The sequence below is a fragment of the Dipodomys merriami genome, unplaced genomic scaffold, assembly GCF_024711535.1.
Source record: "Dipodomys merriami isolate MVZ:Mamm:240054 unplaced genomic scaffold, mDipMer1.0.p SCAF_613, whole genome shotgun sequence".
Classification (NCBI taxonomy): domain Eukaryota; kingdom Metazoa; phylum Chordata; class Mammalia; order Rodentia; family Heteromyidae; genus Dipodomys; species Dipodomys merriami.
Genome location: NW_027206195.1, coordinates 78,162 through 94,156, shown reverse-complemented (window position 1 = coordinate 94,156; position 15,995 = coordinate 78,162). Strand labels below are relative to the sequence as shown.

Sequence of the window (15,995 nt, the reverse complement as noted above, 5' to 3'; positions counted from 1 at the left end):
CCAGGACCTGGCAGAGCTGATGGAGCCCAGACGGGTGATGCTCAGTAGTTATTTCCCTCTCTATCTATTCATTTTATGTATTTAGTTTAACTTAGCTACTTGTTCTTATAGTGCTAGAGAGGGAACTCACAGATGGTGGAGCTCAAGCCCTCTACCCACTTGAGCCATGCCCTAGTCCTTTTCCTTTTAATTTTTTTTTTCAGACACACTTTCATGCTAACTTTGCCTAAATTGACCTTGAACTCACAACCACCCTGCCTTTACCCTCGGCCTCTATGGGTTTCCAGGAGTGTACCACCTTACCTAGCTCATTTCCCTAGTTTTATATCACCCAGTTTGTGGTAAACTGTTACAGAACCCAGAGGCAACACACACAAGAACCAATAACATCTCTTTAATATTTAAGCCTGCTTGAATCTGCTATCTTGTAACTTGTAGCCCAAAAGCAGCCTAACTGATAGCCAGACCCACCCCCACCCTTGGGGTCCCTCCTGGTTGAAGAGGACTTTGGAAAAAGGCAACCCCTACAGGGAGACAGCCAGGCACCTTGGGATCTGAGGCGGAGGGACATGTGGGCAGGGCGGGGATCACAGCTCGGACCCCCAGCAAAGGTGCCAGGAGTTTATTTACAGAGTGACCACACACTGGCACTGGCACCCTCTGGGCTTTGGCTGTGGAGAGAAAGTCTCAGCTACCCAGAGATGCCAGCATCCACCAACCCCGCAGTGTCCACCCACTGTCTGCATAGGGGCCACGAATCAGGTGGGTAGAAGGCGAAGCCCCCTGTGTTGGCCCTCATCCCTGAAGTGTGGGTACCAGGGAGAGTAAAGACTGGGGAGACTCCTTGGAAGCCCCCAACTCCGGTATCCCAACCACCATCTGTGGCATGGGGCCACTGTGGACCCTCTAGACTGACCGGAAGCCAAGTCCAGTGTGGCTGTGGCCAGCCGTGGCTGCCCTTCACGCGGGGGGCTCCTCCAGCTTGCTGCTGGCACTGGTGACCCGCTTATTCTCGCGGAGGTTGCGGAGGCGGGCACTGAGGCTGCCGATCTCCTCCACGTAGGCCTGGGGCACCCAGCCCTTCTCGCCGTCTGCCAGGCGTACCCCCTCCAGCCAGCCTAGGAACACATGGGAGCTGTCAGTGCAGGGACACCAGGCCTGAAGTGCTCCTGGGGCTCCTGACCACCAGCTCTAGGAAGGACCCTGCGTCTAGCCACTCATCAATGACCTTCTGGCCTGATTTTCCTGGCACCCTCTGAGGTAATTTTCCTCCTTACCAGCTGACCGCTGACGTTCCTCTTCTTGTTGAACCTGACTCTCACATGCTATGGTAGGTCAACTTTCAAATCTTTCCCTGTGATATTTAGCCAAGTAGCTGCCTCCTGATGTCCAGGTCCCTCTGGGGAACGCTGGTCAGGGGATGGCTCACCATCGTTGGTCCGGGTCTTCACTGCCAGGATGTCAGTCTTCTCCAGGGTCAGCTCATCTGGCTGCAGGGCCTTGTAGGTTCTCACGCACTGGACCTGGGGGCGGTCTGACAGCCAGGGAGGGTCAGGATGGGAGGCGCAAGACAGTAGGAAAGGAGGTAGAGGCTTCGGCTCCTGCCCAAGCTGGCATGGTGACCAGAAACACTAAGCCTGGGTGAACCTGGCCCCTCCTCCTTTGGCTACTGCTCTGCAAAGGATCCCCACTATCTCAGCTCAGTTCATCTCCTTGGCCTCCAGACCCCCACTTCCCTTCACATGCCCTTGACACCCCGGGGCCCTCCAGGCCCTCATTCTCAGCTGCCATGTAAGCTACATGACTCCCATTGGAAACCCACTGAATTTTCCATTCCTCTCAGAATAGCACCAGAGTCCTTGCAGGTCCCAGAAGGCCCTGGTCATCTGGCATTGAGCCCTTACTAATTTCACCTCCCTCCCTGTCTTTGTCCTCCTTCTGTTCATGTTGTAACTCTAACCACTTTCTAGTGTCCTTCTGCCTCAGGGCATCTGCACTGGCTGTTCCATCTGCTAGGAATTCCCCTCCTCAGCCTTCAAGGTCAAGTGTTATTTCCCAGGAGCCTTTGCTGACCACCTGTCTGGAGTAGGGGGATAAGACCCAGCTCTTGTGGGACCCTTGCCCAAGCTAAATGATCTGCCTCATTTGCAGACCTTTCCTCTCTAGCCTAGCCAGGCTTACAGCATCAAAAACCACAGCTTTGGGGACCAGATGTGGTTGAATCTCAACCCTGCTGCCTATTGGCTATGGGACCCTGACCAAATCACTTAACTCTGTGTGTGCGTATGTGTGTGTGTGTGTGTGTGTTGTGTATCTCTGCATGTGTGCCAGTCCTGGAGCTTGAACTCAGGGCCTGGGCACTGTCTGAGTTCTTTTTTTTTTTTTTTTTTGGTCGGTTGTGGGGCTTGAACTCTGGGCCTGGGTGCTGTCCCTCAGCTCTTCAGCTCAAGGCGAGCACTCTACCACTTGAGCTACAGCGCCACTTCCGGTTTTCTGGTGGTTTATTGGAGATAGGAGTCTCACGGTCTCTCCTGCCCGGGCTGGCTTTGAACCTCGATCCTCAGATCTCAGCCTCCTGAGTAGCTAGGATTACAGGCGTGAGCCACCAGCACCCGGCACTGTCTGAGTTCTTTTGCTCAAGGCTAGTACTCTACCACTTGAACCACAGTACTACTTCTGGCTTTTTTTGTGTATGTAGTACTGAGGAATCCAACCCAGGGCTTCATGCATGCTAAGTAAGCACTCTACCACTGAGCCATATTCCTAGCCCTCCCCAAGATTTTTTTGCTCAAGGCTAGTACTCTACCACTTGAGCCATAGTTCTACTTTTGGCTTTTTGGTGGTTAATTGGTAATAAGAATCTCACAGACAAGTCGGGCACCAGTGGCTCACATCTGTAATCCTATCTTCTCAGGAGGCTGAGATCTGAGGATCTCGGTTCAAAGCCAGCCTGGGCAGGAAAGTCTGTGAAACTCTTATCTCCAATAAACTACCAGAAAACCAGAAGTGGCACTGTGGGTCAAGTGGTAGAGCACTAGCCTTGAGCTGAAGAGCTGAGGGACAGCGCTCAGGCCCAGAGTTCAAGCCCCACAACCGACAAAAAGAAAAAAAGAAAAAAAAAAAAAAAGAATCTCACAGACGTTTGAGACCTCTGAGTAGTTAGGTTTACAGGTGTGAACCACTAGTGGTTGTCCTTAACTTTTCTGAGTTTTGGTTTTTCTCAGATATGGAAAACGAAGAAAACAAATCTAGAAGAGGGTCACAAAAACGAAATAAAACAAATGCAGAGACAAAGGAATTGGCCATGGGTCTGGCACACAGTAGGTGCTCACTGAAAATAAGCCCCCTTTTCTATGTACATCTTAGCCCCACCCCCCTGCCCACTACAAAAGTGTCCAGGATGACATTGCCTCCTGGCTTACCAGCCTCTTGTCACACCTAAGAGAGACTCTGTGCCACCACCCCTCACCCTCTGGTCATTCTGCTGATCCTCTTTATAGCTGATATAAAGACAGAGACAAAGCTAGGCACTGGTGTCTCATGCCTGTAATCCTAGCTACTCAGTAGGCTGAGATTTGAGCATCATGGTTCAAAACTAGCCTAGGTAGGAAAGTCTGTGAGACTCTTATCTCCAATAAACCACCAGAAAACTGGAAGTGGTGCTATGGCTCAAGTGGTAGAGCGCTTGCTTTGAGCTGAAGAGCTCAGGGACAATGCCCAGGCCCAGAGTTCAAGCCCCACGACTAACCAAAAAAAGAAAAGACAGAGATAGATGTTTGCGGCACATGCAGTCCTGTCACTTAGCCAGTGATCTTAGGCAGGACATCCCCCCTCAGATACCTGTGCCCATGGCCACCATGCCCAACCCCCAAGGGTCCTCAGGGCCATTCTGGATGCTTCAGGCTTCTGGCTCTGCTTCCCTGAGGTCCTGAGCCACATAGTACCCAGGGAGGGAGGAGGGGGCTGCAGGGAACCCAGGGCAGGTGGACGAGGCAGGGTGGAAGACAATACCTTCTCCCTCGCTGATGGCCTCCTTGTCCTCCTGGGCACTGGAGGGGCACAAGGCTGAGATCCACCGCTGCTTCTCACTCCTGGGGGTCAGGGGAGGACAAGGAAATAGCTGTCACAACAAGCAAAGAACAGTTGCTAGGGCAACTGTGGGAACAAGAGCTAGAAGCAGGAATGAGGTCCAGGCCTGGGAACCAGGCTGAGTTCACATCACTCAGCGCTCACTCTGCAGACTGGTTCTCAAGACTGTGTCTTTTAGCTCCAGATGACAGCTCTAGATGCCAGTTCTGCCTATATCCCGCCTCATGCCACTGTCCTGAAGCCAGAGACACAAAGGCATGGTGGCTGATGCCAAGATGTCCTTTGCCTACCTATGTGACCTCTACCCACCCAATCCTGCTCTGGGCCCATGTGTGCTGTCCAAATCAGGAGAGCTGGGCACTCCGGGGTCCCCCTTCACCAGGTCACTCACTCAGTGCGGGCCCTTAGCAGGAGCTGGTGCTTGGCACGCTGCCCGTGCAGAAGCCTCAGGAGGAACACATGGCCAGGGATGCCCTGGAGCTTCAGGCTCAGGTCCCGCACCTGCAGCTCTGCCATCCGGGCATGGACGAAAACGGCGAACTTCCCGAGCCTACAGGATGGACAGGGTCAGCCTGGCCTAGACCCACAGCACCGCAGGCAGGACCAGTGTGTTGATGGGAAAGGAGAAGAAAGGTTTCTGTCTCTCCAGTCCCCCTTCCAGTGAGATCAGAGTACCCCCCCCTCCCACAAGAGAGGTCTCCTCCTCTGGGTCACTGGTGGAGGTTGAAAGTGGTAGAGGCCAGTTCTCAACCCCAGGTGTTTTCCACCTCTCTCTCTGTACTCCCTACCCAGCTCCTCCTCCAAAGGGCCAATCAGACACTTCAGGCCCTGCCTGGCCCCCAAGGGAAGGAGGATTAGAGGCTAGGCAGAGGTCCATAGCTTATTTATCTCAGCTACTCTGAACAGGACCCAACATCTCCTGCTCCCAGCCTGGCCCCTTCTCTTCCTGTACTCCGGGGGCCCATCCCACCACTGGGCCTCCAGGAGCTCAGCAGGCAAGCTTACCCCTCCTTCCCCTGGCTCCACTCCCAGGGGAGCCACGCCCTAGCCTCCCTCCTCTTTCCAGACTGGGGCAAATACCTTCTCAAGCATCTGCCACCTGTGGAGGGTCCAAGCTCACCCGAGCCTCCAAGAGCTCCCAGCCTCCTCCAAACTGGTCAGGAGCATAGTGACCCTCTGCTCCCATCCACCAGGCTCCTAGGTGTCCTCAAAACAAGTCTAATCCAAATTCTTCTGCCCTATTCCTCAAATGCAGGTAGTCTAGCCGGGTACAGATGGCTCAAGCCTGTAATCTGAGGATCTAGGTTCAAAGCCAGCCCAGGCAGAAAAGTCTCCATAAGAGACTCTTATCTGCCCTATTCCTCAAATCCAGCCTAGGTAGGAAAGTCTGGGAGACTCTTAGCTCCAACTAATCAACAAAAAACTGGAAGTAGAGCTGTAGCTCAAGGGGTAGAGTGTCAGCTTTGTGTGAAAAAGCTCAGGGGCAGCACTCAGGCCCTGAGTTCAAGCCCCAGTACTGACACAAAAACCAAACCAAACAAATGGTATAAGCTAGGCACTGATGGTTCACGTCTATAATTCTAGCTACTCAGGAGGCTGAGTCTTGAGGACTGCAGTTCAAAGCCAGCCCAGGCAGGAAAGTCCATGAGATTCTTTTCTCCAATTAACTACCAGAAAGCTGGAAGTGGTGCTGAGGCTTAAAGTGGTAGAGCACTAGCCTTGAACAAAAAGAGCTTAGGAATAGTGCCCAGGCCCTGAGTTCAAGCCCCACAACTGAAAAACAAACAAACAAACAAACAAATACAACCCCCTGGCCTCCCAAAAATAAAACCCAATAGTATATGAGCACAGAACAAGTTTCAGTCATAAATTTATGTCCACAGCACCAAGCAGAGAGTGCGGTACAGAGCAGAGATCCAGGAACAATTTACTAAGTGAATAATTAAATCAGGAATGAACACTTCACTTCAAATGCCTGCTATTTGTCCAGCTTAACTTTCTGACTTCCCTCATCCCCACTCTTCTCCTGCCTTCTTCCCTCCTCCCTCAGGAAGACAAGTACCAGGCACTGTGGGAACTCTGTTCCTATGCTACTATGACTACCTTGTGGTCTCTGTGTTACAGGTGATAGGATAGTGCAGTGGGGGAGAGCCTAGCGTGTGGTGTCAGACAGAGCTGGCCACCTCCTGGCTAACTCCTGGATCTTGACACATCCAAGGGAGCCTGTGACCAAGGGACACAGGCTGAAGTGTCTGTAGGATTGAAGGGAACAAGTCACATGGCACACTGGGTGCCAAACAGCAATAGGCAAAGGCCACTGTTCTAGCTCTGACTGGCTGGGCAGGACTGGGTTCCCTCATATGCTCTCACAGAGCAGCTTTGAGTTTTCCACACAGTCCAGCTCTTGACTCTCCATCTGGAGAGTCATTATCTGCCTTTGCTCCAAGAGTCCCCAAGAAACCAGCTGGGGCTCCCAGACCCAGCAAGAGACCCTAGGTCATGAGCCCAGGGGAAGGGAAGAAGGAAACTTGGTTCTAATCAACACACTCACTCCTTCCTTCGGGAGAGCAGAAGGCAGTCATTGAAGAGGTGCAAGTAGACCGCCTTGCTGGACAGCTTCAGCTTGGCAGGTGGCGCTGCGGGCAGTGGTGCCAGCTCCACTAGTTCCCCATGCCGAACCAGCCAACGGGCCTGTGAGATCAGTGGGAAGATCTGGGGGACAAAGTAGACAAGAGTATGGGTAAGCAAAGTTCAGAGGCATTGGCATAACACAGGATGGAGGAAGGGAGGCTGTGGGGCAGGGATTCATGGGCCTGAAGTACCAGGGGGAAAGGGAGGAACCAGAGCTGCCCTTCCGGGCCCCATCCCGTCAGCTGCAGTCCACACCTTGCCCTCAAAGTGGATCTTCTTGCTCAGGTGGATGAGCTCCTCTGTCCTCTTCATAGACTGCACGCTGGCGTTGCATTCCTGTACCAGCTGGGTAAGCCATAGGATGTCACCTGCAGCCCCCTACAACCTGCGTTCCCACACCACTACCTCTGACCAGAGATTCTGTGGCTGAGTCCAGGTGAGCCCTTTGGGCACCCCTGCCCTGCCGAGCTTACCTCTTTGAGTGCATTAAAGGCCTTGGTGGCCATGTCTTCGTCATGGGAGCCCTGTGTAGTTCGCTTCAAGATATTCTAGAGGGTGACATTAGCTCATTGAGGCAGGTTACCCTCCCTCCGTGACCTGTCCACCTTTGACAGGGGCATCTCTACCAGCCTTCCCGTACACGGTCTGAGCCCCCAGTACCTCCACCAGCATCTTGAGGCGCATGATCCTCTGGAAGGGCAGGATGAGGAAGGAGGTGAGGGGCAGCCGCTGGCAAGCTGGAGACTCCTCCAGACGGGCCAAAATGCTGGGGAACTTGGGGTTTTCCAAGCTATGACAAGACAATGGAGTGGGAGTCTGGAGTCACAGGTGGACCTAAACCCCTAGGATCTACCACCTCCACCACCCTACTCATCTTCAGGTGCCTTCTCTTTTTTGGTCGGTCGTCAGCCTTGAACTCTGACCCTGAGCTCTTCAGCCACTTCTAGTTTTCTGGTGGTTTATTAGAAATGAGAGTCTCATGGACTTCCCTGCCCCAGCTGGCTTTAACAGTGATCCTCAGATCTCAGCCTCCTGAGTAGTTCAGGTGCCTTTTTAACATCTGCTTCAGCCCCTGGGGTCAGGTCACATTTAAGCTGCTCAAAGCCCCTTTCAGGGAGCCTCCCCTCCCAACCACCCAGTCTCATCCTGTCCTCTCTGTCTACACCTGCCTGAGCCCCCTCCGTCCCTCTTTCAGATCCCCTTCCATACAGAAGGCGCTGGTAGGTACGCTCTTGGTAGGCCTGGTTGGTGACATAGGGCAGGTAGACACGGCGGAAGGCAGGGCAATGATGCAACACTACATCGCACACACTGAATCGCAGTACATCTGCCTCCAGACGCTGCTCCAAGTCCTGCAGGAACCTGAGGGGTGGGCCAGGGGTCAGGGCCAGGGTATTTATTGACCCCTTCCTATTTGGAAGCCGCCCTGCTAGCCAGGCCAGACCACTCACTCCCTTTCACCTCCTCCCCTCCCCTCCCTCACCTCTCACTGGTGCTCTTGACCTCAGGCAGCTTGGAAAATAGCCATTGCTTGTCCTGAGCCCCCAGACACTCACTTAGCTCAACAGAGCCCAAGAAGTGTCCCACGGCCACAGACAGGCTGTGGATGTACGAGGCCTCGGAGGTGATCAGCTCAAACTTGGCCTGCAAGAGGGTGGACGCAAGGTTTGTCAGTCCACCTAAGCACCTCAAGTCATCTGTATAGACACCATGTCTCTGCCCTTCTCCAGCCTCACCTGGCACCTAAAGTTAGGCCGGAGTTCCTACCTCTTAGCCTCAGCCCTAGATGCCCTTTCCTACAGCCTGCCTGCCCTCTGGCTCCATCCCGCCCCACCCTCGCTACCCTCCCTCTCGGCCCCACCCCTGTTCTTGGCCCGCCTGGTACTGCTCTCTACTGCCCTCCCATTGGCTCCTCCCCCATCTGGCACAACCCCCCAGGCTCCGCCCCTTACCCACTATCCCCCTCGGCCTTGGGCCCCTTTGGGCTCCAGCCAACCCCACCTGCTCAGGCCCGAGTACCACCTTCCCCAGACCGGCCTTTAGGCCGACGCCCCGCCCCCGGCCACCCACCTCCTGTAGCTTGCAGTCGCGCAGGCTCAGCGTGGCCAGGACACCGCTGCCGCGCACGTCGGGGATGTCCTGCCACAGCGAGAAGGTGGAGCCTCGCGCCGATCGCTGGGCCCGGAAGGAGCTGCTAGGAGAGAGGTTGGCCCGGGGCGGCCCGGGCCCCTCCTCCGCGCCCTCCGCCTCGTCCCCCGGGCCCTCCTCCTCGCGCTGCTGCCGCCGCAGCTCGCGGGCGCTGGCCACGTCGCTGTATTCCTGGTAGAGGACAGCTGGGCAGAGAGAGGGGCGGGGAGGGCCATGGGAGGGCCGAGAGGTGCTGCCTGCCCCAGCTCGGCTCCTCCTGGGGCCCCCACTCAATCCCTTGCAGCGAAAACCATGTGGGGGGGACACAGTGCATATATTCATTCATTCACTCACTCATTTATTCACTCTATAACCCCTAAATGAGCATCAACCGCGTGCTGGCCCATCTGCTAGACACTGAGATCCCTACCCCGCCCCCCAGTTCCCCGTTTCTACACCCCAGTCCCTTCTTCCATGACCCGGTCCCAAAGCCCCTCTGAACGTACAGTTTAGGAGAAACCGTGACTGGCGCCGCTCATTGGGATCCGGGGCTTCTTCCTGCATGTCCAGCCTAGGGAAAGAGTGTCAGTACCCTTCTTCACAGCCCATCCCAAACCAGGGTCCAGGAAGAGGTGGATACCTGGGTTCCAGCAGGCTACCCAGGCCCTGGCTTGAGTCACCAACAGGTGCTGGCAGTGATGAAGTGTCCACCTTCATCTCTACACTTTGAGCCTCCCTTCCAGATGCTTTCCCTAGAAAAAGCAAGAATGAGGTACAGGTGGATCAGAAAGTGGCCCTGGCACCACACCCCAGCTGATCAGCACCCAGTTGTAGGTGTTCCATGAGTGGGTTATGCCCCACCCTGCATCTGGCTGCTAGGCTGTTATTCTCAGGGCCTGGGGCAGTAGAATTAACAGCTGGTACCTGCTCCAGTGCCTGACCCTGATGTCAGTGCCCTGGCTGCTGCACTCCGCCCCAGGCGCAGAGAAGAGTGTAGCCTGGTCATCAGGTCTGAGGCTGAGAAGCGCCTCCGCTCAGGACCCTCCAAGGCTCCTCGGGTAGTTCCAGACAGTTCCAGCACCCTTGGCTCCTCTGTGCTCACAGTCTGCTCCTGCACTGTCTGGCTAGGCTCCAGGAAGCCAGGATGGGCTTCAGGGCTGCCAGAGGCCTCTTCACGCTGGTATACCCGCATCTTGCGCCCTGTGAGAGCACAGAGTGGCATGCGCAGAGCTTCCTCCTGACCTCCTCCCTGCTGCTGCCCTGTGGCCCTGAGCATCCCAGGCAGGCTCAGGCATTATGCCGGAAAGAATAGGATCCACAAGAGGGCTTAGAGGGATGGCTAAAAGCTTCTTGTGTAACCCGAACAAGCCCCAAGTGAGTACTCCCTAAAATCTACCACTTGTCCTGAATTTAGGAAAAGTCTGGGTTTGAAAAGGAGCCACTCAGCCCCTCCCCTGTCTGCCCCAACAGGGCACCCCACCACCACCACCACCACAGTGACTCACAGGCTGACTTCTTCTCTGAGCCATGGCTGGCCCTGCGCTGTGGCTGTGAGTGCTGAGGACTCCACGGTCGCTCCAGAATTGAGGGCTGGGCACCAGGACAGTGGGGCCAGCTGCCAGCCCTGCTGGGCCGCATCCCTCCACTGGTGGAGGTCTCTGTATCTGGACCTTCTGGGGTCAGTGGCCATAGCAGACCTTGAAGAGGAGCAGGGGTCCCCAGGGACCAGCGGCTGCCAGGAGGCCGTAGTTCCTCCGGGCTGACAGGGAAAAGGTCCAGACACACAGGGCTCAGGGGCTGCAGGGTTGGCAGCTCAATAAAGGACAGACTCTCCTGTTGGCATATAGCTACTGGGTGTTGAGGACTATCTGGTGGCCCAGCCAGGTGGGGCTGGAGGGTTGCTGGTGGCCCACAATCCATTCCTCCTTTGCTCTGCCACCCTCCTGGGCCTGCAAGGGAGAAAGTATCAGATCTAGACGCAGGACATCAAGGCTGGGCAGTAAGCCACCACATCCTGGAGGCATGGACAAACCCTGTGTATACATGTCTGCACATACATGCTACATGCCTAATTTAATAGCCAATACAATTACTTGGCATTGCTGAACACAGGCAACTGCTTGCCACCTATCATCTCATTTAATCCTCACTGTTATCATCCCTGACTTATAGGTGGGGAAAATGAGCAGAGACGCTGTTGTGTGGCAAATGGCGGAGCCGGCATTCTCACTCAGGCCTCCCAGCTCTAGCCACCTCATACATTCTCTAACACACTGATGTGCAATCAGATATATGGATACAGGCATTGACATAAAAATCCCTGTGCCCCCACGCACACACATACTGTCACACATATGTACAGACAAACTCAGACTCACAAGCCAGTTTTTTTACAGTTACACATTTTTTTCCAAACATACACATTGATCAGTAGACATTTACACAACCACCCGAGACTTGACACACACAGTTACATACTCATGCCAAGACACAGACACAAACATGGACCTACAAGTCCCTGCTGCAGTGCTACCCACCCCCCTTCCAGACCTCAGCACTGAGTGATGCCCACACCCATGCCAAGCTGGCTGGGAGGGTCATAGACTGGCAGACAGGCCACCACCCAGCTTAGACTAGGCCCTCCCAGGGAAGGGCAGAGAGGTGACCTAGCCCCCCAGCTTGTTGGAAGAGAGGGGTTTCTCCCCATTCCAACTCCCAGCCTCTGGGCCAGGCCAGGTTGAAGGGGTCCTTTTTAGGCAGGACGTCATTCCATCTGAGCCTTCCAGGTCCAGGCCCCCAAGGCCTTTGCTCTAAGGGGGTCTGCCTGTCCCCCTCCAGCCCCTCACCTCTCCAGCCAGGGCTGAGACCCGCTGCTGATGCTGTTATGTTGTTCCTTCAGCTGCTCCCGGCAGGGGAAGCCCTCTCTCTGCCCAGCTGGCTGGGGGAGATCCCACCCAGACAAAGAGTTTGATTCATCAAACCCTGTGGTGTGGCAAGCGGGAGGGAGGGAGGGAGGAAAGGAAGGAGGGAGTAAGCTGCAGGCTGGGCGGGGGCCTACCCTAGCCTGGCCTCGTTGTGGGCAGGCTGGGCAGCAAAGACCCCCCACACCCTGCACCCTGGCTCCTCAGGCAAAGGGGCAGTGCCCAGCCTGTCAGGGCCAGGAGACAGAGACAGAAGGAGACCCACAGATGGAAACAGAGTCAGTGACACTGAAAACTTCAGACAGTCCAGATATGTAGAGACAGACACAAAGCCCACAAAAACCCGGGGAGACAGATGGACAAACAATTCATGCCCTGTGGGGTTGCCAGTCTGGTGAGAGAGCCAAAAACAAAAGTAGTTACAATCTCAGTTGGCAAGAGCCACGCCAGAAGCTACCATTTGAGTAGAGTGCTGGGCTGGAGTCACCCTAGATATACTGAGAAAGCTTCTGGGAGGAGGTAATAATAACTAACTTCTACACAGCTAAAGTTTCCAGAGAACCAGTGATGAGGGACCCCTGGCCTTCAATAGTCATGATAGTGTCTGTGACTCCAAAAAGATGACCCAGTGGGAGGATGGCTAGTCTCTGCACAACCCCTTAACAACCTCTTCTCTCTTCTCATGTCCTGGCCTGAAAGGATGGAGAGGGGGTGACTGTGCTCCTAAGAAATTGTACTTTTTTTTCTCTTTTGCTGGTCCTAGGGCTTGAACTTGGGGCCTAGATGCTGTCCCTGAGCTTTTCTGCTCAAGGCTAGCATTCTACCCCTTGAGTCATAGTTCTACTTTTGGCTTTTTGGTGACTAATTGGAAGTAACAGTCTCATGCCCAAGCTGGCTTCTAACTGCAATCCTCAGATCTCAGCCTCTTGAGTAGCTAGGGTTTTAGGTAGGATCCACCAGCACCCAGCCAGGAACTGTACTTTCAAACCTCCATCCTTCAAGCCTCCCTGAAATTCCATATCCTCATCTGGTTTGTAGGACAGCTGCAGCAAGTTGATACTTTATGGAGAGAATTAACAGTGTGGCAAAAAAGCACCTGGGGCAGGCCAGGTGCTGGGGGTGTATGTCTTTAATCCTAGCTCAACTCAGGAGGCTAAGATGGGAGAATGGAGTTTTGAAGCCAGTCTGAACAGACACATCTGAGAGACTCTTTTCTCCATTTATTTCCCATTTAACCAGCAAAATAAAATACCAGAAGTGGAGGTATGACTCAAGTGATAGAGTGCCAGCTTTAAGCAAATAAGCTAAGGAAGAGCACCAGGCCCTAAGTTCATGCTCCAAGACTGGCAAAAACATGGGCTGGGAAGGTGCCTCAGTGGTAGAGTGCTCGCCTCATATGCATGAAGCCCTGGGTTCGATTCCTCAGCACCACATAAGCAGGAAAAAGCCAGAAGTGGTGCTGTGGCTCAAGTGGTAGAGCGCTAGCCTTGAGCTGAAGAGCTGAGGGACAGTGACCAGGCCCAGAGTTCAAGCCCCATAACTGGCAAAAAAAAAAAAAAAAAAAAAAAGACTGGCAAAAACAAAAAAGACGAACCCTGGGGCAGAGTGGAACCTAGTCATCGATGGTCATTCCATGGGTTGAAGTGTTGTCATTGCTCTCCCGCCAGCTGGACGATGGCTTTGGCCATCACTCTGATAAGGAAAAGGAGGCCACCGGACATGGCAGAAATGTGTGCGAAGGGACACACTCCCTGTCTACCAAAAGTCACATGTACATGTACACTGCCCCTGCTCCCTTGTATTCTGGAAGATTCTCTGGACTTGGATTCTGGAAACCCCTGAAAGAGCAGACGCTGCCTCCCCCCATCATATAGAAGGGTAAATAAGCAGAACATTGAGCTCCTAGAGGAAGAAGCACCCCCAAACAAGGCCTCAGAAAACACTGAGGAAATAGAGGGCAGGAGGGAGGATCGAGGTGGGGGTCTGGAGGGAGTGTACCTCCACCTCTACTCCTGCCCAGGTCAAGAAGCCATGGAAATAACCCACTTAGTTGAAAGGCCAGCCCTGGGGCCTTCCAGAAATGTGGCTCACCTGAGCTCTTTGTTGGGGACCCAGGAAGGCCAGAGCTGGGTTATTTATATTGTGTGTAGCTCATCTCTGTCCAAGGGAGGAAAAAAAGTGTGTGTGTGTGTGTGTGTGTGTGTGGTGTGTGTGTGTTGGGGGAGGGGGGGGGAAGGGGAGCTTCAGGAAGAGATTGGTCCCTGGGAGCAGAGTCATTACCTGGCCTAGGACATGATCACAGAACCCTAGTGGCCCACTGGGCAAGGGATACTCTAGACCTTGAAGGTGTAAGCTCTGCCCAGGTTCAAGGATCAGTGTTGACACTGACCAGCTGTGTGCAGCCTCAGGCAAGTCATATAGCCCATGCCTGAGCCTCAGGATCCCCACCTAGTCAAATGACTCCCCCCCAAGCCCCTAGATACTCCGACTAAGAAATCTGTGTGATCATACCTGTGTATCTGCAGGTCCAGAAGAATGGGCAGAGGCCAGGGAGAGCCCTGTCCAGCAGGCACTGCTAAATCCAGTAACCAATGGGTCCACTGGTAAGGCTGGCAGAGCCCATCCCTGGATACTTCCGTGGTCCAGAGAAAGCACCCTCAGGCCCCTTCACCTAGCTTTTCCCTGACCCTTGCCTAGTGCTCCTTGTTCTGCTGCCCAGAAGAACAGGGTGCCTACCAGAGCTTGTTGGCCCCATATGAGACAAAACCAAGTAGGAAATGGTGGCTGGCAAGGGGCCCCAGACCAAGAAACGTCTGCAGATCCCAAGGGGCCAGAAGGGGGTCAAGGACAGGATCAGCAGCCGGGCAGGCAGCACAAAGGGCTCATTTGGAGAAGACTAGTGGGAGAAGGATGGGCTGGCACCGGGTCAGGTCGGTCGGGCCCTACCTCAGCCAGGGAGCTCGGTCCAGCTGCTGGCACAGTCCAGGACTCCAGGCCACCCTGGGGGCTGTGGGGCTGCAGATAAGTCCTCAGGGGGCGATGTCAGCATGGTCCCTGAGCCAGGCAATGCAAGCTGCTGGGCATTGTGTGGGATAGGGAGGGGGGAGGCGCAGGCGGAGGGAGCCTTAGAGAGGCAGGCGGTTGTCTCAACGTGCCCTGCTCTCCGCCCCCCTTCCCCAGAACCGGTTTGGCTAGTCTAGGGTTAGAGAGGGGGCTGGAACAATGGGAGTCCTATGCCTAAGAGAGGCAACGAAGGACCCCAGACAGACAACCAAAAGATGCAAGAGGCACTGTTCTGTTCTGGCCATCTCTCTTCTGGAGCTCCTCAAATGTGAGACTTGTTCAGGGGACTTTTGGGGACTGGGGAGCCTCCTGGGAGCTTCATAGAGAACCTCTCAAACCTTAGGATTCCTCAGGAACTTTGAGATCTCTGCTCACCCTCTCTGAATATGTTACTACATCTGTAAATTGGGACCACTCAGCTGGATGCTTGGGAGACAAAAAGCCTTGAAAATTAGCAGTGTACCATCTGGCATAATCCTAGACAGTTCTCCCCAACATGGATACTCCTTACAAATGACCCACCCTTTCCCACTGCCTGGAATGATCTGATAGCTCCAATAACCCCCTCCACCATGAAGCCTATACAGAGTAGTCCACATCGACTGAGTCCTTCTCAATAAAACAACTTTAAAAAATGAAGTCAGGGTTGGAGGCATGGCTCAGGTGGTAGAGTGCCAGCCAATGAGCAAAAGCAAGTGTCAGATAGCAAGTTTGAGTCCTGGTCTCAGACCAAAAAACAAAACAAAAAAAAACACACACAAAAAAAACAAAACAGAGAGAGGGGGGGGGAGGGAGGGAGGAAGGGAGGGAAAGGGAGAAGGAGAGAGAAAGAGAAAAATAGCCAGTCAGGGGCTGGGAAAGTGGCTCAGTGGTAGAGTGCTTGCCTTGCATGCATGAGGTCCTGGGTTCTATTCCTCAGCACCACATAATCAGAAAAAGCCAGAAGTGGTGCTATGGCTCAGGTGGTAGAGCACTAGCCTTGAGCTGAAGAGCTCAGGGACAGCGCCCAGGCCCAGAGTTCAAGCCCCATGACTCAAAAATAAATAAATAAATAAAATAAAATAAAATAAATAAACAGCCAAAGTCAAATCATCCCTACAAAGAGGGCCTGCTCTGTCTGACATTCAATCATTTTTATAAATATTTATTTAGTTTAGTGCTAGG

General features: G+C 54.0%; 1 protein-coding gene across 2 annotated transcripts; it reads right to left on the bottom strand.

Annotated features, from left to right (window-relative positions):
- Positions 1-178: 178 nt before the first annotated feature.
- LOC138814807 (rho guanine nucleotide exchange factor 19) lies at positions 179-14,801 on the bottom strand. Of its 2 annotated transcripts, none has more exons than XM_070003874.1 (16): positions 14,715-14,801; positions 10,353-10,796; positions 9,772-10,047; positions 9,488-9,599; positions 9,354-9,418; positions 8,791-9,053; positions 8,204-8,364; positions 7,930-8,082; positions 7,381-7,510; positions 7,194-7,268; positions 6,976-7,065; positions 6,641-6,801; positions 4,481-4,639; positions 4,012-4,091; positions 1,430-1,534; positions 179-1,118 (listed from the first exon to the last, which is right to left on the bottom strand). In XM_070003874.1, the coding sequence occupies exons 2-16, from the start codon at positions 10,765-10,767 to the stop codon at positions 961-963; spliced, it is 2,403 nt and encodes an 800-aa protein (XP_069859975.1). In that variant the 5' UTR covers positions 10,768-10,796; positions 14,715-14,801; the 3' UTR covers positions 179-960. The 2 variants fall into 2 exon arrangements, with proteins under 2 accessions (XP_069859975.1, XP_069859974.1); XM_070003873.1 differs by lacking the exon at positions 14,715-14,801 and adding an exon at positions 11,694-11,771.
- Positions 14,802-15,995: the final 1,194 nt, after the last annotated feature.

Excerpts from the sequence above, each read along its gene's own strand:
- LOC138814807 (XM_070003874.1), bottom strand. The coding sequence starts at position 10,767 with ATGGATTGTGGGCCACCAGCAACCCTCCAGCCCCACCTGGCTGGGCCA. Across the intron at positions 10,048-10,352 it reads CTCAGAGAAGAAGTCAGCCT|GGCGCAAGATGCGGGTATAC; the intron begins GTGAGTCACTGT and ends GTGCTCTCACAG. Across the intron at positions 8,365-8,790 it reads GCGACTGCAAGCTACAGGAG|GCCAAGTTTGAGCTGATCAC; the intron begins GTGGGTGGCCGG and ends ACCCTCTTGCAG.